General features: G+C 38.2%; 1 protein-coding gene across 5 annotated transcripts in view; it reads left to right on the forward strand.

Annotated features, from left to right (window-relative positions):
* NCOR1 (nuclear receptor corepressor 1) overlaps positions 1-24,214 on the forward strand; it is a 72,359-nt gene that overhangs the window by 29,851 nt on the left and 18,294 nt on the right. For 3 of the 5 annotated variants that reach the window (XR_010071981.1, XM_063341400.1, XM_063341401.1), the window contains exons 11-27: positions 1,530-1,620; positions 2,167-2,345; positions 2,818-2,872; positions 3,677-3,778; positions 10,119-10,249; positions 10,768-10,985; positions 12,638-12,700; positions 13,362-13,501; positions 14,236-14,362; positions 15,823-16,378; positions 18,366-18,495; positions 18,806-19,001; positions 21,299-21,472; positions 22,380-22,540; positions 22,936-23,056; positions 23,159-23,260; positions 23,765-23,862. Coding sequence is in view for 4 of the 5 variants with exons in the window: in XM_063341400.1 (XP_063197470.1) it covers positions 1,530-1,620; positions 2,167-2,345; positions 2,818-2,872; positions 3,677-3,778; positions 10,119-10,249; positions 10,768-10,985; positions 12,638-12,700; positions 13,362-13,501; positions 14,236-14,362; positions 15,823-16,378; positions 18,366-18,495; positions 18,806-19,001; positions 21,299-21,472; positions 22,380-22,540; positions 22,936-23,056; positions 23,159-23,260; positions 23,765-23,862 (2,644 nt within the window). In the remaining variant the exon portion in view is untranslated. Of the gene's footprint in view, positions 1-1,529; positions 1,621-2,166; positions 2,346-2,817; positions 2,873-3,676; positions 3,779-6,417; positions 6,528-7,081; positions 7,218-10,118; positions 10,250-10,767; positions 10,986-12,637; positions 12,701-13,361; positions 13,502-14,235; positions 14,363-15,822; positions 16,379-18,365; positions 18,496-18,805; positions 19,002-21,298; positions 21,473-22,379; positions 22,541-22,935; positions 23,057-23,158; positions 23,261-23,764; positions 23,863-24,214 lie in introns of those variants that run through there. The other 2 variants (XM_063341402.1, XM_063341403.1) reach the window with 2 other exon arrangements.

The following is a 24,214-nucleotide window of genomic DNA, read 5'->3' on the forward strand; positions in this document are numbered from 1 at the left end:
TTAGGTTGTGGTGCTTGGGGAGACTGTGTGAGTGAAGCTGTTCGGATGCACAGAGAGGTTTGTGCAGTTGGTCTTAAGATAATTGGAGCATCAGCTTCACGCAAGCCTATTCATTTTGGGCCTACGCCCTAATTTATACTTAGTATTTTTCTGTCACGGGGTGTCTGTGTTACTCCTTTGTTTGATGATCCCTATATACGTTAGCCTGCACACTCCAAAATCATTTGACTTTAATTAACAATTTGAGTGATCTTTTGTTGTACTTGAAGCATGCAAGAGCTACGACAATTAAGTCGCTATTACTTAATTTTAATCTATCAGACGTTTGCTAAATGGAAACTGTACAGAGTCTTAAAAGGCATGAAGTGCAATTCATTTGAGAGTTCACTTTATCTACGGTGCTGTTGGTAGTGCTTTAAATTAGAATTAGGTCAAGTTTGATTCAGATCTGTGTTCAAATCTGTTTATCTAATGTTTGAAATCGTTTTAATACACCTTGGAGAGTTCAAGCCCCGTAAAGATTTCATCTCATTATCTCTCCTAACCATCTGTCTAAATTCCCTTACTTCATAAAATATAGGAAAAGCAGATAGTTTGCAATATATCGTGAAGTCTGCAAGATCTGACTTTGTGGAATCAAGAAAAGAGGAAAAGAAAGTAAATTGTTAGAACAGAAACAGAACTCCTATCTGTAAGAAGGTTTTACATTCAGAATATATCACATCTTTGTAATTGCAAACTACTTGGGAAGGGGCCGTCTCTTTACGTTATATTTATGATCTCTAATGTAGTGGCATCTCTGTGGCTGTGCTTGTAATATTAATGCTGTGTAAATACTGAGGTTTTTTTGTCAGATTTTGTGCAAATTGATTAGTTCGGTAAGATCTTTGAGGAACCGAAGATGTTTTGTCTCTGTGACTGTCAGTCATGTTTATCTCTGAAATGCTTTTTGACCCACATGCCGTAATATACTATTATGGTGTTCTTAAGTGTAAAGATCACTAGCTGAAAAATTCTTTCAAATTACAGCACTCGCCATCAATTCAAAAGTTAAAAGTGTTCCTTTGTTGCAGTGAATCTCAGTGCTGTATTAGTAACTTCACCAAATTGATGAACGGCAATTTTAATGTGTTTTTTTTCTTTTTATTTTTTTTAAAAAAAGCTGTCTTTCACTAAGATGATGATTTCTGTGCCACTGGTGAATATTTCTCAGCAGAAGGCTGTTAGTGTATCTAAAGCCTCTACTTGCAATGGAATCGGTTGTAACGCTCCTTTTTTGATGTTGACTCAAGCGTGCCCTTGCTGAGCCTTGCAAATTCACCTGTAAAACCGAGCGGTTGTTTGAAATTGCAGCACATGAACAGAGTTTGTACTCTGATGCTACTTAAGAAAGAACAGCCCTAATTAATTTGGGAGACTGGTAACAGTATTTTAAAGACTTTTGAAGGTTGTCATTGTTGTGTACAAAATCTGAAAATACAGCTGCTTTCCACTTTATCCTTACTACTTCTGTTTTTCCCTAATTCTAGAGTTGGTCAGAGAGGGGCTGGACTCTCAGCCACTATTGCTAGAAGTGAACATGAGATTTCTGAAATCATTGATGGACTCTCTGAGCAGGAGGTGAGGCTCTTCTCCGTACTTTGCTGTAGCAACACGGCAAATGACTCCATATCCTTTAACTGGCAGTGAAAGGTCTCTTTCAGAGGGTTTGGGTTTTTGATAAGAGAAACCTTTTTGGGCTGGTTGGAGGAGTCTATGTGAAGTTTGGCTTGAAGCAGGTCTTACAAATACTTTTCTTTTAAGGGTTACGTTTCCTAATTGTATCTGTCCTAGATTTTTCTTATGTGTCCGTGTTCATTGCAGGCTTGCTACAAGCTAGTTTTTTACAGCTCTAACAAACACGTGAAAACTCTTCCTTTCTAAAACCCTGTGCCCCATTTTAGTTTTTCATCATTTGCGACACACTTCCCTTTAGCTGACTGTGTAAATGTTCATTGGGATAGTCACAACTTCTAGAAGAGTTAAAAAGCGGACAAAAAGAAGTTTCAAACTAACTGTGAACGTATACTGTGGTGGAGCTTTTAAAGAGTTGTGTAATTCGGTAACTGTGAACATTAGTAGCAACTTTGTGTATTCTTTACTTTTTCTTTTATTCTTTGCCTGTAGAATAATGAAAAACAAATGCGTCAGCTCTCTGTCATTCCTCCCATGATGTTTGATGCAGAACAAAGACGAGTGAAGTTTATTAATATGAATGGTCTGATGGAGGATCCCATGAAAGTTTATAAAGACAGACAGTTCATGAATGTCTGGACCGACCATGAGAAAGAGATTTTTAAGGAAAAGTAATGGGCTTTCTTATCTTTTATTTTTATTATGTTGCAAATGACAGTTAAATACCTAACCCCACAGTAAACATCAGTTCAATAGGGAATGCTGAAGCTTTTGCGCAATAATATTTGATGATGTTCTTAGTTGGATGAATGAATTGCAAAAGTTTTAGACTTCTCTACTTATTTTTCAAGTGAGTAGGCTCACATGCATTTAGTCCTTAGATAAGACATTCTCTTAAAAATACTTTAGTTCTGTGATAAGATTAAAATGAGAAAAGTAGGTATATGATCTCATTATATCAGCTAATAGCTAATTTTAGGTGCTTATTTCTAAATTTGCACAATTTGAAAACTGGGCTTTTTAGACTAATTTCAGTTGTGTAAATCAAAGGCTTGCTGATGGAAAAGATTGTTTGGAAGACTGCTTTGCGTATTTGATCGTGAATTATGGTGTTAAACTTAAATAATTTCTGATTTATAAAAGGTTTGTCCAACATCCCAAGAACTTTGGTCTAATTGCTTCCTACCTGGAACGAAAGGTAAGATCTTTTTTAATGTAAGTAGAGCCTAGGGTGGGATCCCTAACTTTCCAAATGTAAGTCATTTATCCCAGCATCGTTTTCTCTTCCTGGAAAAAATTTTAGGTCTAAAAAAAGTTACTGCTTTCACAGGATTTTGTAATAATTGATCAGTAGCATAATCAGTGCATGCAAACATCTGACAAAAAAGTTAGTGAAATGACACTATTGACAGCAATAAAAGAAAATGGCGCTGCTTTTGGGTTTGATTTATTTTCTTTTTGAAGCAGGTAAGCTTCTTTAGCTCTCTCACTGTTTAGATAAGGACATAATGGGCTCTGCTGAGCCACTCTGCTAACTCTAAGAAATCTTGCCACCCATTTTCCAGTCGGTGGGATCCTGCTGCTGGCTGAATTAGTCGTTAGAACTAATTCTAGTCGTTAGAACTGATTTGGCAGACCAGATGTAAGCAGTAATGGCGAGTTAGGATTTCTTAAGGCTTACAGCAGCATCTTGAATGTATACAGCTATTATGATAAATAAAAGCTTTCAAACTTGCAAATTGTCTAGTATAGATTAAATCATGCAGACGAGAGTAGCTGAGGGATATCATACATACATGGGACCTGTGTTTAACACTACGATTATGTGCATAGTTATATTGTTATATTTGTGTGTGAATTGGCTTCCCTGCTGAGCAAACAAATCTAATAGAGTTTTATTTCAGTCTAGGGACTGAAGTGTTGAGAGAAATTAAATACTAAAACCGTATTTTTTTTTTTTATACCAGTAAAACCTAATTATTTTTTTGCTTTTTCACTTTAGAATGTTCCCGACTGTGTATTATATTATTATTTGACCAAGAAAAATGAAAATTATAAAGCCCTTGTGCGAAGGAATTATGGTAAACGCAGAGGAAGAAACCAGGTATCTGAAATTTATTTGTCACTTGAATATTGTTATTTTATTGTTTCATATTTATAGCTGTCGTGCTATCAGATATAGCAAGTATGGGGAGGGGAAGGAAAAATAATTATTTTTATTTTACTACATTTTTGCCCTTTTTAAACTTAAGGAATTCTGACCTCAAGGGTGTTCTTGGTTAGTTTGCTTTTAATTCTGTGGAATATATTCTTCCTTTGCACGTTTGTGACTCTTTTTTCCTATACGAAAATTCATTTCATTTGAGGACCCTGCCATAGACATTGAAGTTAACATTAAATTCTATGTTGAAGCCAACAGGAATTATGTTTAGCGTGTGATTTGCAGTGGAAAATATATAATCACTTATTATGTCAATGTTTGTCAAAAAGCAGAAATTAATAGGGATCTTTATTTCGTGGTCAGGCTCAAAGTCAAACTGGAACTTAATAGCGAAAAGAAAGAGACGAATTTAATGCATGCAAATAAAAAAAATTCTGCTGATCCAGGAAGTTTTCTTCTGGAAGTTTTGGAAGTCTTTGGAGGGGAAAACAGCATATTATGTACAAAAAGCATATAAAAACAAAAATTAAGAAACAGGTATTCAGGAAGTACTGAAAATAGAATAAAAGCTATGTCAGTGACGAGGTTAGGAAAAAAGGTCATATATGAAATAAAGTACCTGAAGAGAGTATTAGATGTAACAACCAAGCCTGCAGGTATTTCGAGTTAGTATCCTTAAAATTAATCTAACAGCTGGAAACCTGTATGGATACGATGTGCTGAAGAAATACCCAGTGCTTTGTTGAAACTGAAGCTTGCTGAGGGTGGGAGGGGACAGTCTTCTCAAATTCAGGGTTTTAGAAATCTGCAGATATTAAAATCTGAAGAGCTGTGGGTTATTTGATTTAATCATATCTCAGCAGCGATACTAAAAATTGCTGAGAGTTCAAGGTATTGTGACTGCGCAAATGTGTATGGAACTGCAAAGCAGCAAATCAACTAAATATTACACTTCAGGATATGTGAACCCTGTTTTCTAATAACATAAGTTTTCTGAGAGTCCCAGCAATAGAAATATAAAAGAAACTTGCTGCAAACAGCTTCAGTTGATAAGATGATCCTGTTTGCTAGAAACAGTCGTCGTGGCGTGCTTCTGTGATGCTGTTGTACTTAAACCTTTTAAATTATAGTTTGGTGTTCTAAGAGAAGAGGTCAGGTCACAGAAGACTTACTTGTCTGTACCCCACAAATTATGGATTGCCTATGGATAAGGTCACTTTCATTCTGAACAGGATTTAGTTAGAGCTTCTGCTTTGACCAGTTGTGAACTGCTGTGATGGGTGAGAATACTGGAAGCATCCTGTATTTTGCCACAACTTCTGTTAGACTTTTTAAACCTAATAATGCTTTTTAGTAGAAGTGTATTATTGTGTGACTAGTGATCGTGAAAGATTCCAATGAAAGTATGGATGTATGGCAAATACAAAGAAGATGAGTTTTTGTCTAAAATGTAGACAATCACTGTGGACACTAAACACAGATAATGCTGCCATTTTAAGTGAATCAGTTTCATATTCCAGTATAAAATGAGATTGGTGTGGTCATAGTAAATATACATAGGTTGAGCAATATCTTTGCCATGTGCTGTTCTTCTGGAGCTCTTCTAAGAGTTGCGGAGCCAGAACTGGCTCAAGCTGTAATGCAATGTAACTGTAAGTTTTGAGATATTCCGAAGATCATAACCCTGTATTTAACTGTCTTTCAACATTGTTAAACTTGAGAGTATTGGAGGTGGTAGAATTCAAAATTTGAATGAATTTCTCAATCCATAAGTTGTTTGCTTTCCTTGGACAATGCATATAAACTTGAAAGATTTTAATTACAGCCTTGTACACAAGGGCATAGATGCATGAACTTAGCTCACTCTGGAAGGAAACCCAAGCTGCTCTGCCTGACTTTGGAGCTGCTCCTCTGAATACTGATTTATACTCAAATTACTAGCTCTTTTTGAATTTTAACAGAGTTGTAGGTCCTAGTTGCTGGTTGTTGGTCAGCATTAAGTACTACAGCAGATCACTAAACTTTGGGCAACTGCTAGAAGGTTCATGTGTTGGACTTCATAGCACTGAAGAATGCTGAGGTGTATTTGCAAGGAATACGCTAAACATTCTAAATGGGAAACTTTACCATTTATGGAAGTTTAAATTCAGAAGTATTGTGGTTAGTGTGTTTAATAAAGTAAGGAATTACATGGTACCAAAAATCTTATTTATATTTCTTAATTTTATTAATGATTAATTAGCAACATCTCTAACAGTTAGTAAAAAAGCACTTGAGAGTGTTGAAGTGCCTTGCTTGCCAGAATTTTTATCTTAGAGTTGCAGATTGCAGTTCATCCCCCCTTTCCCTCCCACACCCCAGCTTTGTGGGGAGCCGATATTTTTCATATCTCAGAGCAACAACGTGAAGCTTCTTTGCTGATGGGCAAACGCAAGTCCTGTGAGACTTGTGAAGTGCACCAAGATGTGCCTATGCCGATAACAGGTGCTTCAGCTTAAACTCTTAGTAGTTCATATATTTTTGTGAATTAGAAGGCAAGCAAATAGAATATTGTGGTGAAGAAGATACTAATGGTAATGATGGTGAAATCCTTCAGAGAATGTTGTGAGTACAACTTGACTCAAGTTTCAGCGTGGAGACTTTTACTTTAGAGAAGATGAATGCTGGATTAAAGCATGTCACGTTATGGGACGTAAGGTTTATTGAATTCTGATATGTTTTTCTCCTCAAATAGGCCTAGAAAGGCCTTATTATAAAATGCTAGCCAAACCGTTCCAGAACACTTAGAGGCAACTAAACAAGCGTGTCTTAAGCCAAATGTGACTTTTCAAACGGAGAGCAAGTTTCTAAAATAGTATTGGAAGAACGCATGGGTATGTGATGCTTTTGCATGGATTATAGAGAATTCCTTAAGTAACTGATGGAATGGAGGTTCTCTCCCAGTGAAGTTTTCCGTTGCAATCTGGTGGTGGTCGGTGAGGGGGGTGTTTCTGTGCCTGGCTGCCTGGGCAGCACAGGCAGCTGGCGGTGGCCGGAGCCGTCTCCCTTCGCAGCAGGTGGAAGGGCCCAGTGATGTGACTAGACAGAAATTCGCTGTATGTCTGTGACGGCCAATCAAGCCCGGCTCGGTGGGGATTGCCTCGGGTGACCCCGGTGAGATTAGAAGGTTGTATGTGAGATGGGCAACTCCGCCGTAGGCAGCTTAAGTGGCAGAATGACACAATTTCCTGGAATAAACACGTTGCTGGGTCAGGCGGCCTCTGCGAAAGAGCTGTGTGATGTCGGTGCTGGAGTGGGGTTTGTCCTTTTGAATTGTGCCCCGAGTTAAAGCCCGTCCCCTTGCCTGGATAGTAAAAGTTTTAATCAACAGATGAATGTGCAGGTACGTCGCTGACTGAGGCTTCAACTGTTTTAAGGTTTGTGTTTAACCTGCACTTGACCTATTGATTATGAATGTTAAGTAAATTAACTGTGAAATAGAGAACCCTGTTATTTACAAAGTGTGATGATGTTAAGTTAGCCAGGCAAAAAGAACAGGGTATTTTCAGCAACTGTTTTGTAAATAGATTATATGTAAAATACAGCTTTTTATTTTTTTAATTTTTTTTTTCTTCTGAAAATGCAATTTTAAACCCCTTGCCTTTGAGGCCAATCTATCTAGCACGATGGAAATAATTTATCTTAGCATGTCTCTGACATCTTGCTTGAAGGAAGTTTTTGCATGACCAAGTAGTGCCAGGGTCTTAAATGCTAATAATTTGCAGCAAGATGATAGTGGTTAATGTTTGGGTTTTCTGCTCCAGTTCACATTATTAAAAAGTCAAAAACAAGTCCTTTTTGTGACTGTTTCCAGCCTCAGTTTTGTTAGTGAAACAGTGACACCTGCTGCTACACTTAGAGGAGGGTTGGTTCCTCTGTGGAAGGGAAAAGCCTATTTTGAGGAATTTTTCAGTGGATTGTAAAATCTGAGTTAATGAAGTCCTAGAACCGCAGTCTTGTAGGTCTTTGTTCTTGTCTTTCCATGAATTGCCAAGTGTCCTTGGGTATTTATTTGAAAGGTAGCTTTTATATAAGTATTATATGTATTTTGCTTTTTTTAAAGTTGACTCAGAGTTTAATGCCGAGTAAGGAACAAGTGGGTTCTGCACACACGGAATTTTTGTGGAGAGCACCTGGGTATTGTGGTTCTGAATGGGTGACTGGGTTCTGAATGGGTGACTGGTCCGACAGAGGTGGTTTCTTTAACCCATTCAAGCCCCTTCAGTGTCAGCTCCAGTGTGTGGTTCCCTTGGTGTGGCCATATCTGACTTCCCACCCTCTCTTGCATTCCGTAGTTTCCTATGAAAATATATTTAAGGCAGAATTTAAACTGTGATCATGAGTTTTCAATAAACTTATATATTTTCAGAGAGGAGGAGGAGCACTCTTTCTTCCTCCTCCTTCTCCCCTCACCATTAACTGGAGTCGTGCCCGCTGTAACCTCACCTGCAGCCTTGGGCTTTCTTTTCTCTTTCTTCTTGTACAGTGCCTAGTACAGAAGGCTTGGATTTTTCTGGGGCACTCGGAAGATCACCTTGTTACAGATACTATTCTGGGTGCATGGGCAGTATGGATTAAGCTCTAGATGCTTGATGCGGGTTGCTGGCTTTTGAGGCCTGTCAGGAGAATTAATTTATTTACCACTTGCTTCGTGTAAGGGTTCTGGGAGTTTGGGGAGTGGGTTACATGGTTTATTTAGTAGCAGAAAACTACTGCTTGGTAATTTAAGCTGGAGAGGAAGGAGTTTGCAGCCGAGCTGTGGACAGAGATACTCGGCAGTGTTGGAAAGCAAGATGGTTTGACCGTTTGCAGATATATCATTGTGGGTGGCAAAAACAATGTTTAGACTCCTAAATACGTTTAGGGATGGTTACAACAGTAAAACTTAAGTAAATCTTTTCTATAGTTACATTTGACAGATCTTTCCTAATACTTGGGATTTTTTTTCTGTATGAGCAGTATCATTTTTTAATAATGCTTTCTTAAAACATCAGAGGATATTTGGCCTGTCTAATGTTAGGCCACTGCTAACAGCCAAGTCAGGCAGGGAATGCTGAGGCTATTTTATTTTTTTGTGTGATAAGGAATAGCAAAAACAATGCCACAATTTTTTCTTCTGTTTCTTAGTTTATTTTTTAATTATTTTTTTTTTTTAGCAGCTGAAAGGGGTCATGCTGGTAATTCTATGTGATCACATTCAATAACAGAAAGTTCTTCCATTAGTTCCTGTTTGAAGCAGATTGTATCTTCTGGAAAGTTTAAATCAAATTTATGTGCTTTCTGAAATGAGATACTTGCACGTGGTAGCCGTCTGGATTGCTATGAAAGATAAGAAGTGAGAGTCCCTTAATAGACAATGCGTAAATACTGTTTTGTGCAGTTTTCCTTAGTATAATTATGAGTAATGGTAATTCCTTTGTCATTTGTCAGTGCTTATGTGCTTGTAAAACTATCATTTCAATAAAGACTATAGTTCAATAAATAAATAAATAATTCTAGGCTAGAATTTTTCTTCCATAGATTCACTGGAAACATAAGTCTGAAATCCGTAATTCTGAAATTTTTTGAATTATATTTCTTAATTACTAATGACGGTTTTGAGAAGATGGCGTAGAATTGGTCATAATGTTCATGCTGCAAGATCTTCTGCTTCCAAGTTGTGAGCTCTCAGGTTTCACTATTTTAAAATGGACAACGTTAAAAATAAAATTTGAGAGGAGTGACACCATTACTACGCGAGGTGTTGGTCAGACCTCTCCAAGCACTTTTAAAACGTAGCTGTTCATTTTTAGTGACATACAACAGCACATGTATTTGTCAACACATGTACGTGTACATTATCGCCTCTGTGCTCACACTGCAGAAGAAGCCTGTGCCTCCATGGAATTTATAAGACAAAATACCGTATCTGAATGGGACAGCTGACCAGAAGAAACACAAGAGAAAACAAATGGAGAGGTTCTGAGGATATATACAGCTAATAGATAGAAACTGCACATTCTGTGGCAAAGGGGACTTCTGAAGTCTGGGAGATAATGCTTGGAGCATCACGTTCATTACGATTTCAGGGTGCAGATGGGTGTTACAGTTTTGGGCAGAGGCGTTTTACTGTTGTGTAGACCAGTGTGCAGTGACTGTAATTTAAAATATTATCCAGTGGGAGCATCAGTGTTTCTGCTGAGTACAAGTTGCTGCACTTAGTGCGATCAGGTTGTTATAATGTGTAAATCTCATTTCATTTCAGCAACAAATTGCTCGTCCTTCTCAAGAAGAAAAGGTAGAAGAAAAGGTAGAAGAGGAAAAAGCAGAAAAAGCAGAGAAAAAAGAGGAGGAAAAGAAAGATGAGGAGGAAAAGGACGAGAAGGAGGAATCTAAGTAAGTATATGTACTGAAAGTGCATTAATTCACGCTAGATTGCAGTTTTTTGCAAAGATCAGGCCAGGATTCGCATTAATCTGACAGTGAAATCTGGACTGAAAACTGTTCCTAGTTAGGGTAGGTTTTGTGTATAAAAATTTTTTTGGACATACCGATTTCTCTGCCTTGCTGAACTAATCAGACTGATGGAAGAAGCCATAGGATTACTTTTTTGCACATCTAATAATTTTCACACCTTGTTGGTTTGGGTTTTTTTCACATGTTCTATCCCAGTATTCATACTTTCTTTGAAGTTGATAATATCATGTATCTGTGTTGCTCTCTAGCAAGTCTAAATTGTGGGCAGTAAGTGAATTCTGTTTCACTTAAAGGCGTCTTTTGGGTTTGTGGAGTTTTGTTTGTGGTTTGGTTTGGGTTTGTTGTTGTTTTTTTGGGGTTTTTTACATCCATATTCAGGAATATCTGCCCATAACGGCTGTCTGACTGTGACTGAATTATATTTTAACTATTCCCAGAGAGAATACCAAAGAAAAGGACAAAACTGAAGTTGCACCAGAGGAAACAGAGGAAAGGGAGCAGGCCACTCCTAGGGGCCGAAAAACTGCCAATAGTCAAGGTCGTCGGAAGGGCAGAATCACCAGATCAATGACAAACGAAGCTGCACAAGCAAATGCTGCTGCAGCTGCAGCCACTGAAGAGCCACCACCGCCTCTTCCACCCCCACCAGAACCTTGTGAGTAGCTTTTATAAGACACTCGGGGACCCATCTGGTCGTCAGGCTCTTCACTGACATAAGGCTATTTTCTGTGCATGCAGTGCACTTTTTTTTTCTTTTAGTATTATGTCTTTATTCTTAGGCCTGCTTATAATTTTGTGTGATACAGTTAAACTTTACAAGTGTAACTTCATGAATAGCACATGTGTAATCAGATGACTCTGTTAGAACCACGTGGGGGGAAAAAAAGGCAGTTCAGCCTTTCTGTGGTAACTCCTTTTTTCCTCTTTGCAGGGTTAACGATGGATCTGTAGAGATCCAAATGCCTTTGACACAGATTGACTTACAGGCTGTAGCTCACAGAGGTTATTGTTAAATAAGTAAGCCTGATATTTGGGTACTTTAGGGAGTTTTATAATCTGAACTAGATCCTAGGTAAGAGCCTTCTTTGAAATAAAATGTCACTTTCTCGGCAGGTATGGTTGCAAAAGACTACGCTGTCTCTGGCTGCCTGTCTGAAAAGGCTGACATGATTTGTGGTGCAGAAATACTAGCAAACAGTATACCCCTTGTGCGTAGTAAATAATTATCCAGGGTGGTGGGGCAGTTTTGTTTTTTTCCTGCCGTGCTCTGCTGTGGCAGTTTGTTGCTCCCAGCTCTTCAACTGGGCAGTTACAAGCAGCTGCTATTTTAGAATTGCAAAAACTCTTCTGTTGTTTTTGCATGTTCCGCATGTCATAAAGAACAGAGTAAGTGGGCAAATTAGTTATCATTTAACTGTAAACATCAGATGGTGATAGGTATTCTTGCTCAGTTTGGTGTTTTTTTTTTTGGGTCAGCAAATAGAATAAGCAATAGTGGTCTTCGATTCTGTCTTTTTTTTTTTTAAACCATTTTTGCAGAGTTTTCTGGAAAATCCAAAATAGCTTTTCAGTGGATCAGATACCTCATAGTGTCCTACTTTTATGGTTTGTTAGTGGAAGCTGTTGAAGGGTCCGTGTTGCATGCTATGTGTAATGGCATATTGTATGAAAAGGAAATGGAGGCTGTTGCAGCTTAATGCCATTCAGAAATTTAAACAGAATGATATAAAATCCAGAGAAATTAATGAAAAGTATTTTGCATTGAATCATAGTTACTTTCCTGCTTGGTTTTACTTACTGGTTTTTTGTTTTCCTTTATTTTTCTCTGTCCGGTAGGAGACTCAGTGAATACAAGAATAGTAGATTTCTTGATACCCTCTAATCGATAAAAAACCATTTCAGTGCTTTCCTCAGCAGTCGGTGAAATAAGGTGGAACTAGCTTATATATAGCATGTTGCATTGCCGCTTTTAGTAGTTGATGGTAATCGTTGACAGTTTAAATACAATTTTAGTGGCAAATACATCTAAGTTACTTACAAGTCTTCCTTAATAATTAATAGACAGGTAATTAATCACAGTTCTGTAGGCAGAATAGTCTTGAATTGTGCTGCAGTTGTGGTGGTTCGTACTATATCTCTAACTTGGTTTAATGGAGACTGACTACTTCCCACTGAGAAGAGCAGCTTTCCCAAATGACTTGAACAAGCCTTAATGTAAATAGATTAATTGACTGTGGGATGCACGATTGGTGCCATAATAGCGAATCCTGGTCTCTTCTCTCATCAGTGTCTTTGTTTCTCTTTAAGCTTCTGCGGAGCCTGTGGAAACATCCCGCTGGACAGAAGAAGAAATGGAAGTTGCTAAGAAAGGTAAACCTTGTGAAGCTTTTGACTTACTTCTGAATACTTGTGTTTACAAAATTATCATATTTTTTTTTGCAGCACTACACTGAATGAATAATTTGAAATTTGCTGCTTTTGGTTTTTGTTTAAAAATAGCAAACGTCTTTAACAGGCAAAATCAGTTTTTTGAGACCCACATTGACTTTTCTCATATGGGCTGCTTAAAACTGTTTCCTGTTGTACTTGCTACACCGAAGTCTGCGAAACAGATGTGAAGGTGTTTGTCATATGTAAATTTTCCAAAGTAATGTGTTTATAAGTTACAAAAATTTCTTTTGTGTAAGACATTCTTTTCATGGAAAAGGTAATCCAGTTTATAACTTGTTTAGTCATTTGGCAGATACTATCACGTGCAAATCTTATGCATAAAATCAATATTTTAGCAGAGGTGTTACATACTAGCAACAGCAAAGAGTTAAATTTGAAGGCTTCATCGGCAGACATTCAGGTTGACACAGCTTTTTTTCACCTCATAAGTAATTACCAAATACATTGCCATAATGAGAGTTCTCTTAAGGACAGAAATACTTCTCTATCTTACCTTCCTGTAGACATTGTTTCATTTATTTGGGTTTGGATAGCTGAATCATTTATCATAGTAAATATTGGTTCTTATTTGTTTGAACAGGCCTAGTGGAGCATGGACGAAACTGGGCAGCAATTGCCAAAATGGTTGGGACAAAAAGTGAAGCTCAGTGTAAGAACTTCTATTTCAACTATAAACGGAGACACAATCTGGACAGCCTCCTCCAACAGCACAAGCAGAAGGTAAGTGCAGTGGACATTGCATATTTTGCAGGGCAAAACTTGGCATCTTTCTGAAGCCATTCACGGTTCACTAAGACTTTTGCAGTCACCACTTGTTTCCTTTTCCACTTGATTTTGTGTTGTGACATAAATCTAGAAAAGGCAGCTGATGCTCACTGACCTGTGATACTAATCAGTTCTTGCTTTAAAATGCAATAGAAAATTTTCTATCAGATAGAACACTCAAGCCTGAAGAATTCCTTAGTGCTCTGAAAACCACATTCCTTATCCGTAGACCAGCAACTGTAGAAGTTCAGGTCATTGCTGTAGAACAGTTACCTTGAAACACAATAAGCAGTAACCTTACGAAACAGAGCAAGAGAATTGGTAGAAGACCAAGAACTGAAAGATTTAGGGCATCTAAGGTAGAATCCTGAGTGTTAGAATCCTCTAAACTGTGGTGTTATCCTAGTCTTCTCTCAGTGAAGTGAGGACCATCAGTGTTTGTGTTTGCTGCAGTAGTTCTGTTGTTCCCCAGACATATCTTGGCACAGTGGTTTGTTCCCAAACTTATTTTTCATCAGAGCAGCAAAAGCTGGCCTGAAGTTGAAAGGGTGTGCCCGTGTGAATGATTCTGTGCTAAATAGATATTCTCTGCCTTTCATTTCAACTTCAGATTGATAAATGAGAATGCATGTAAAAGGAAGTAATACTTGCAAATTTTCGGTACAATGTAAATGCCATGTCTTTGTCAGTCTTCGCGAAGGCCCCGTGAGGAGCGAGATGTATCACAGTGTGAGAGTGTAGCTTCGACTGTGTCAGCTCAGGAGGATGAGGATATTGAAGCATCTAATGAAGAAGAGAATCCAGAAGACAGCGAAGGTAAATTTTTCTGGGAAGGAAACTTGTGCATGTACAGAAATGGACGTATGTTTTGTGCCAATTATATGCTCAGAAAGCTGTGTTCCACTCCATAATGTAGTGCTCAAATACTATGTTTCAGATGGATTTTAGCAACTGGAACTCACTTCACCGGTAGTACCTGGAGGGGGAAAAGCATTTTTAGTATAGAGCAACCTGAAGATGTTATTGCTTAGTATCTTGAGATACTGTGACTTTGCTATCTTCTAGAGGATAAACTGACAGCACCTGGTCAAAAAATTGTGTGTTGAAACAAGTTGAGTCAAAGATATGTAACCTTTCGTAGTTGATAGCAAAGCTTCAGGCAGGCAAATTTAAGCGTTGGGGTTTTTTAAATGTGTTGGTTGCAACTGCTAGTAATTATAGGCATTCAACATCAGTCAGTCTTGGCCAGCCAAGAAGCTATAAGCAATAGAATTTATGAACGATGAATCAGAGAATATGGCTGAGTCTTGAGGAGGTTTTTGGTTGCGTTTGTTTTGTTGTTTGGTTTTTTTTTAAGCTACAGTATGTGTGTGTAATCTGGCAAATTGTCCATTTCTACAATAAGTCAAAATTAATGACTTGTTTTACAGATGGGTGGGTTAAAATTGATGGATTCTTATTGCATCCGTTTGTTCAACAAACATTTTTAAAATACTGATGTAGTTCTAAGGAGCAAAGATTCTTATTGGAAGATAAGACTTGAATATAAATCTATGTTCTATATGTTGCCATAGCTTTTCATAAATGTTTTTATTTATCTAGAAGCTATTTATAATATAATGGAGTTCATGAACTAGGCTAAAAAGAGGAGGAAGGTTCTTTATGGCAAGAATCAATGCCCTTCTTTAACTGGTATTTAGCAGTTGATGCTGTTTACACCTTTCACAGAGCAAAGACAACATTTTCAAGAAAACAATGGCGATTCACAAAGGAAGTAAATTAGAACTGTTAACTTACAGCGAGAATTGCAAGTCTACCTGTGTGTCTGTGTGACAGACCAATGTGACTGATTTTGATGTAAAATCAGTGTTTTACCACTTCTGCCAGTGATGCCTCTGAAACATGTTAATTTAAATCATTAAATCTGTGCCTTAGATACTGTGAATGTTGACTCTAATCTTGTATGTATAGAAGTACCAAGTCTCTGACATACGCACAAGAGTTTACTTGGCTGGCTCTCTGTAAGATCAAAGATAGCTAAGTAGTCTTATTTCTGTAATTCCAGTCTCCCTCCTTAACCTGCATCTGTTGATTTTTGGTTACTCTCCCTTTGTGAGTCAGCTCTTCAGGGCAATTGTCTTGTTGTGTTTTGGGACAGCAGACATAAATTTGATCGAAATTCATCGAAGCCTAGTTAGATTTCATTAACGTTGAATCTTTACACCAAAACTCTTTTTTTTTTTTTTTTTTTTTTTTTTTTTTTTTTGTCCCCCCAGGTGCTGAAAATAGTTCTGATACAGAAAGTGCTCCATCTCCGACTCCGGCAGAACCTGCTAAACCAAGTGAAGAAACTCCATCCGAGAGTTCTGCTTCAAAGGTAACTACTGAGGCAACGGCAGAACAAGAATCTACTATCAAACCTGCAGCCAGCACGTCTCCCTCCTTAACAGCCCAAAGTGTATCAACAGCTGAAAGTCAGAACCCTGAACCACAGGTTAAGGAAGAAATAAATAATGAGGCAGAAGAGCCTATGGAAGTTGACAGTAGAAGCCATCCAGTTGAAGCTAAGCCTGTGATTACTCTTCCAGTGCATACCAAAGTAGAACCTGTAGAGACTGAAATGAGGCTGCCAGAGAATATTCAAGTGAAAATAGAGAGTGATACCAAAGAGAGAGATATGGAAAAACCCAAGGAAAAGTCAGAGCCAGAGGAAATGGACTATAGTTTGTCACAACAAGTTAATACAGCACGACAAGAATCCCATTCAGATAATGATTCGAGTGCCACCTGTAGTGCTGATGAGGAGGTTGATGGAGAACCTGACAGACAGGGGTGAGTTTAATTGTTTAGCGTTCAAATTTTGCCATCTTTAAGAAGTTGTTTAAAATTGTATTTTCTTAACAGTCATCCAAAAACTGTCGACGTTGTTATGAGTTTCTACTTAGGGAAAGAATTTCTAAAGAGTTTTTGCTAGAAGCGCGACAGAGGGAAATGTGGATTTAAAATGTTGATGAAAAGCCAAAAGAAGGGTCTTCTAAGGCAGGGGTAAAGCAAGATTCTATGGTGACAGGCTGACTAGGTAGGTAGCAAACTAGCACAACTACCTGGAAAGCTAGAGAATGAGGGAAATCAAGCCATCTGGGATCTGTTCAGAGGGTGGGAATTGTGTTAAACAATTACCTGGAAAGGACAGCAGCTTACTGAAACAATGAAGATTTGCCAAAGCAAGAAAAGAGATTCAGGATGCTTGTGGAGTGAGTTTCCATGATGAGTAGCTCTGTGGTACGTCTGGTGGGGAGGGGAAGATCTTGCCGCTGCAGGATTTTCTGATACACAGCTATTTAAAAATCGGTGACCAACTAAAAAATTTAAGTAGGTAATGTGGGGGATATTTGTAAATGCCCCCATCTATCCACTAAGAAGCTCAACACTGGTTGTGCAGCTGGATCGGTACTGAAGTTCTCTGGTTTGGTTTGGTTTTGTTAGTTTGTTGCTGTTACACAATACTTAAGAACAAATCTACACATTCAGATGTAGATTTGGAATAGTTTTATAGTGTGATTGGTTGGTGTGGGATAGTACGTGGGCTCTTCATTCTCTTTAATGAATATAGAGCCAAAAATCTGCAGATGGAGTTGTTTTAATTGATTCTTGCTCTCACAAACTCAGTTTAGTAGAATGCAACCAAAATGCCTTGAATTTGACAGAGGAAACAGACTGGATATATATTTTAGTAGGAGATGAAACTTGCTTTATAAAAGGGAAAATCTAGGGGCATAAAATATTGATATTTTAGTTACCTTTAAACACTTCACATCTATTTGCTCGTAAAACGTCTAGAGTCCTGTACCCATTACTGTCATTGAACCATATTATATCAATCAGTAGAACTGAAACTCCTGAAGGCTATTATTAATAAAGTAGTGGAAGTGTTTCTCACTCTTACCAGTCAGTGTCTGCAAATTAATGGGCAAGTGTCCTCAGAAATGGATGACCTCGTTCTCCAGAGCGTACGGTGTCTTCATGCAAATAATAGTTCCTGGGAACTTGGCCTTAAGCGCTGGATAACCCACGTGTCCGTTTTAAGCCCTGTATACTCAATGCTGCATGTCTTTGGAATCATTTTATTTTGGGAGGGATGGCTGGCACCACTGATGATTCATATTTGAAGTCTTTTTTACTGTTCTGCGGTGTAATTCCTATATAACCATAGCATAGCGTTGGAGACGATGCCCCCTCCCTCCCAGTGGTCTTAATATAAACGCAGTACCAAGGAGAGACGTTAAATGTCAAAAGTATCCAGTATCGTCGTTCTGCATGTGCTCTTTGGAAGAGTGCAGTTGATGGTGTTTCTTGCCTCTTCAGACACCATCTTTCCACTTCACAAATATATTAGCCCTCCATGTCAAAGCAGTCTGTTGTACACTACTGTTTGTTTATTTCTTGTGGACTAAATATATCTAATGTTTCCTATCTGTTTTTTTCAAAGCATTCTTTATAAAGAAGGTTGCGTTCTTGCAGTACTGTGCATATAGGAACAACATTATATAAACTTCTGGTTTTGGAGATTCTGAACACTTCTTTTGGAATTTCTGTATTATAAAAATACAGCAGCATCTGTTGCCTATTCTACCAGATGTGCTGTGGGGCAAAACACAACATGATTCTGATTTTTTTTTTTTCTGATATTTGTCCAGTGTGTTAAATTTGTTGGCTTTTTGAAGTGGAGACGCATACTTTTGCCTGTAAAATTTTTTGAGATGTTTAATTTCAGTCCTTTTTGGTGATATTTTTCCCTTCTTTCTATCTCTTTTTCCAGTATCTTCAGCAGGGAGTCAAAGCCTTCGCTGTTAAATCCCACTGGGTCAATACTGGTATCATCTACAATAAAGCAAGGGCAGATGGACCTGCAACAACTTCACCACCGAGCTGCTGTCATACCACCTATGGTATGGAGTGTTTTAAGTGATGTTTGAAGCAGTATCTGCTGTCCCTAAAACTAGTCGCAACACTGAAGTGGCAAAAATTGTGAAACAAATGAAGAAATGTATCATTTGCTTTGTTATCATAATATTTTTGAGGGGTTAAGTAAGTGAAGTACAAACAAATATGCAAGTAATAGCTTAAAAACAGGTGTGGACTGTTTGAAACACTCATACATAGACTACAGCCGCTGCAGTGGAGTCATTGAGCAAAATAGTTACTGTAGTAAGTACCTGTATTAATGTGCCTGATGTTAATACTTTCCCCTCCTCGTAGGTTTCCTGCAGTCCCTGTACTGTTCCTGTTGGAACACCAGTGAGTGGTTATGCGCTGTATCAACGGCACATTAAAGCAATGCATGAGTCAGCGCTGCTGGAGGAGCAACGCCAGAGGCAAGAGCAGCTGGATATGGAGTATCGAAGTGCTGTAAGCCCTTGTGGCACTTCCAAGAGCCCTAATGTTGAGTGGGAAGGTAGGCATTTTCACGTCTGTCATGGAAATAACCCTGCATTTTATGTCCGCCCGTTACATTGCTGCCTTGTTTAAGAGTGACAGTTCAGCATAACCATAATTAACCATTACTTTCTGATGGCATTTGATCGAAGGAACCTGTCTACTATACAGATCCTGCTGCAGTTAGCGTTGGGAGAGCTTGTACATTGTAGTCCACTTGGATAAGGCAGAAAAACTGGCTCCATTTATGTGAAATCCCCAAATGAATTGTTCCTACAGAGAGAGATTCAGAAAGATTAAGTGTGCAGGTGAGAGGACCCAGATCACCACGTCTTCTGGGGGAGCTCCTTTCAGGAGCTTAAGGTGAAGATGAGAGAGAATTACTAAAGGAGTACGAGCACAATTATGAGGAGAGTTTTACTGCACTGAGTTTGTACATGGACACTGAGTCCTGGAGCAGAGCACAGAAGTATGGTACAGCTGTCATGCTTTAGCCTCTCTGTTTGCAGAAGGGCTGTGTGAAAGGTTCCTTCTCTTGGGAATATGATGGTCGGTTGCTTTTGTATATACAGAGGATACTTGGAGGCAGGTTTTGGATTGAATTCTGAAATCTGGACCTGTGTTTCCTGAATGTGGCTCTTGGCGTGATTTTCATTCTTTGAACTGAAATGAATTCTATCAACAGCTTGGAAATTACAAACAGATTAGCAGAAGATTGCTTTTTTTTTTTTGTGCAAGAAAAGCATATCCCATGGGAGGCCCAGTTCTGTACTAAGCGTGTAACTTTAGCCTCAACTTTCTGTACTAGGAAAGGAATGGGTGCCCAAACTGTACATTGTAACAGGGAAATGAAATGAGTGAGATTGATGTGCTGAATGTTACAATGTTAGAGATATCATCACAGTTGCATAATTCTGAGTTTTTAGATTTTTATATTCTTGTGTGTTGTTTCTGCAGCATTAGCAACATAAAGTATCATGTTCTTGGAAACTTGAGTAGTCTGTATTTAATATGCATAATAATTTTAAATTATGTTATGAAAAATGCTTCACCTTATTTACTTTTACCTAAGTAAAATGAAAGAGACAACCTTTTTTTTTTTTTTTTTTTTTTGCCTGTTCAAATAGTGAGAAGGGAGCTTGTAGATTTGTGGAGGGAAGGGTAAGATTGTGGGTTTTGGAAGTTGCTTCTTTAGGTAGAAAGTCTGGGGTTACTTAAAAGTACTGTTTAACTGCAATACCACCTGAATAACTCTTGGCATTGGCAGTACGGTATTATGAAGTGTGGGAAAGTTCTGGGGTAAAGTCTCTGCCAGCAAAAATCAAGGTGGTTATTGAGGCAGACAGAGAGGGAGGGATAACATGGTTAATGTAAATGGATTCTACAAGCCTGGACGTCTTAATCTGAAAACTAGAAGAGGCTGAGTTGTCATCACATCATTATGGCAGCTGCTTCCTCAGACACACTGTGCAGATGAAGCTTGTCCACCCACTGCTGCGAGCAGCAGAGAGCCCACAGACTCTGCAAAAACCTTGCACTGCATAGGTCAGAACACTGCCTCTGTTGTGGCGTGTCTTGTCAGACTAAAGGGCCTGGTGTTGAATTGGCTTATGACAACCTACACAATACTTTACCATGAAATAAAATGGCAAGGATCCTTTAGAAAGCTATTATGGGATGACTAGTGCCATCTTTCTTTTGACTACAGAGGTTAAAGATGTAACTTCACTGGAATAGACTTGTTCTGGCTTGTCATTTCGAATACTTAAATTGTCCATTGCCAAGGGAGAGGAATTTGTGAAGTTCTGGTACTGGATTTTTAATTTCCTAAACTCAGTAAAAATATATTTTCCCTTTAAACACCATTGATGGGCAAGATTGGTGTTTGAAATTTGATTTGTAACTTCTCTGGGCAAGCAAACAAAGAAGGGAGGCTTTTTGTCCGGTGGGATTGGCATGTAGGTCTGGCTGAACTTTCACATAAACCTGGCCAATGCACAGGATTTGGAAAGGAACCTTCTTTAAACGAAACCTTTTTCAGTAGTAGAGCTTTCACTTAAAGGATCCAGATACTGTTTTTCACATATAGGAAGCATGAGAAAGTTTTTCAAAGCTTTGGATATAGAAGTATATACGTAAGAACATATTAAACTAAGCTGTACCTTAATACTACTTTTTAATTGAGACATTTGTACCTGATGAGTACATCTGACATTGGAGTAGACCCTTTGTTAAAATTGTGCTGTAAACTGGACCTTTTGACTTTAATTTCTAATCCCAGGGTTCTTTTCTTTCTGGTAACTTTAACCTTCACAGGAAAACCGGTGGCCTATATGCCTTATGCTGAGGTCAAGCGAGCAATAGAACAGGAAGCACAAGTGCAGAACACGGCAACAAGGTCGGCATCACCATACAGGCTGTCTCCAAGAGAAGTCAATAAAGCCTCTCCCCAGCCTGATATGAACGCAGCTCGCTATAGTGTCCCGCCAGGTAAATATTTTGTTACGTATCATAATGATATGTAGATACTGTGATATGACACAGTAGTCACAGAGTTTTGTGACTTGATGTAGTATCAAATTATTCTCTAAACACTTTGTGAATTAACAAAAGAAGAAAATAGATTATTTTTTTCTCTTTTCTCTGTGTCTGTGTAAATAGGTGCTTGGTATTTTTCTAGCTCCAGTGAGGTTGTATTTTTGGGTTTTGTTGCTGCATCAGCTGCATAACATGTATTTTATTAAGCAAATAGGATGATCTGAAAAGCGTTAGAACAGCGTAGGGACAAAGTCATCAAGAGTTTTTCAGCTTAATACAAGTACAGTCATATTCATGGGTGGCCTTTCTTATGAAGGGGGGAAGTTGAGGAAGAGAGAAAGCTGCTATCTTTGGCATTCGTTTCTGACTGTAGTTGCTTAATATTATAGTATGAATGTTTTACAAAATAGTGAAATAACAGACAGATCTTAATTGTGAAACTTGGATTATTGCTTTTTCCTCCAGAATATAATGTCATGCTAAGAAAAGACAAAATCAGGGAAGCTTAGATTATACTTGACACAGTTGCATTCTATTAAAAGAATAGGTACTTTTTTTTAAAAATAGGAAAACAGCACAAAACTTGCATCTACCCTGGGCTGTTACTTTTAAAAGCTTAGTTTTCAGAGCCTGCAATTCTACAGTGCAGCTTTTACTGTTTCTTTTTGAACTTTGCTGCAAGGTTAAATATTCGAGGTAATTAAATATGCAAGGTTGTAAATACAGCTAGATAGCTTTTGGGTATTGTGAGACAATTCCCATCAGAAATTGAGATGAAATGTGCTATTTCTGTTCCTGTCTGTAACAACTCGTAGAGCTGAAACAGACTGTAATATTTAATGTATGATTTTTCCCCAAGTTCTCCAGCCAGCACCCCATCAAGTAATAACCAATATACCTGAAGGAGTCCGCCTTCCAACAACCAGACCCACCAGACCACCACCTCCTCTCATTCCATCCTCCAAAACAAGTGTGCCATCAGAAAAACCTTCCTTCATCATGGGAGGCTCAATCTCACAAGTAAGAGAAGTATTATTGGAAAATCTGTGCTATGTCAATTTTTTGCCCTTTCACCAACCTTCAACATCTTGTATTCGTTTAGGTGTTCCACAGTATTAACACTTAAGACCTATACATGCCACCTCTAAAAGTCCAGGAATTGCAGATGCCTTAGAAAACAGAACGTATTGCAGTAATTTACATTTAGTAGCATGGTTGAGGATGTCCAGTTTAGGTGAACTGCATCTCCAAACAGTGACACTACACTCCTGATGTTCTGCACTTTGATACTTTGCAGTGAGGTACTGTAGGATTCTGAGATAGGATCATATTAGCATTTGCATTCTGCTTTAAACATAGATGTGAATCTTCCTTCCAGAAACAAGAATTAACACATAATATATTTGTTGTTTCAGGGAACACCTGGCACTTACTTAACATCCCATAGTCAAGCTTCCTACACCCAAGAAACAGCAAAGCCATCAGTGGGTTCCATCTCTCTTGGGCTGCCAAGGCAGCAGGAGTCAGCCAAATCTGGTAAGAAAAGAAAAGCTGATGTGTGGTTTATATAGACTGTTTAATGACTCATAATTAAAGAAAAAAACACAACAAACTTTTTATTTTTCTTCTTCTAAATAGCTTCCCTGCCCTATATCAAACAAGAAGAATTCTCTCCCAGAAGTCAGAATTCCCAGCCTGAGGGACTCCTGGTCAGGGCACAACATGAAAGTGTGGTTCGAGGTAAAGAAAGTCATACAGATTAAGAAAGTTTGTCAGAGCCTGAGAAAACTGAGAGAATTAACTTCTAGAGCTCAAACTGCTGAAGTGTTATTTTTAAGTATTATTTGATTAATCTGCTCCCTATTTTCCGAGGCATGTCATTTGTAGCTAGCTCCTCCTGTCTGCATGGCTCATTTAAAAACATTTGTTTCAAGGCATGCCAGTGTCAAAATGCAGTTGTTCACTAGAGCATGTGCAGAGCAACTATGTGAAATACCTAAATACATCAAAAGAAAAGAGACTAAATACCATGGGTTAGTGCTGTAAAAGACTTTTAGTCTGTAAAAGACTATGTTAAAAGAAGAGATAGTGTAACTGCCTCAGATGCATGCTGCTAAAATGAATTTTTCCCTGTATTTTAGTGTAAACTAACCGTTCTCACTAGGGTTTTTAATTATTTCAAATAGAGAAGCTACTTTTTTTTTATTCTTTTATTTATCAGAATGTCTTATTATTTCAAATCAGGTACCACAACGATACAGGAGGGAAGTATAACGCGAGGAACTCCAACCAATAAGGTTTCTGTTGAGACCATTCCTTCTTTGAGAGGCTCCATAACTCAGGTATTTTTCCCCTTACTCAGAAGGCTGTAACAAAACAGCATATTTAAACTATCACTTTGAATGTATTTGCATGTCTGAAAGAAATAAATATCACATTGTAAGAACTGCCTTGCAAAAAAGAAATTTTAATACAAGCAGATGGTCAAATCCCACTATTGCTGAAGTCAGCATTACCATGATTTTATCTTCATGTATATGAGTCTTTAAACTTTTTAAATAAAACCAGCAGAGCCTTTGGTGTACCTAACTGAAGGCTTATTAGCAACTTCCGTGAAAATAGCTTCACACCTGAGTTCAAATATTAAAATCAACTGTAACCAGTCTTGTGCGGATGCTATTTAAATCCAAAAAG

The sequence above is a fragment of the Chroicocephalus ridibundus genome, chromosome 7 (genome assembly GCF_963924245.1).
Source record: "Chroicocephalus ridibundus chromosome 7, bChrRid1.1, whole genome shotgun sequence".
Taxonomy (NCBI): domain Eukaryota; kingdom Metazoa; phylum Chordata; class Aves; order Charadriiformes; family Laridae; genus Chroicocephalus; species Chroicocephalus ridibundus.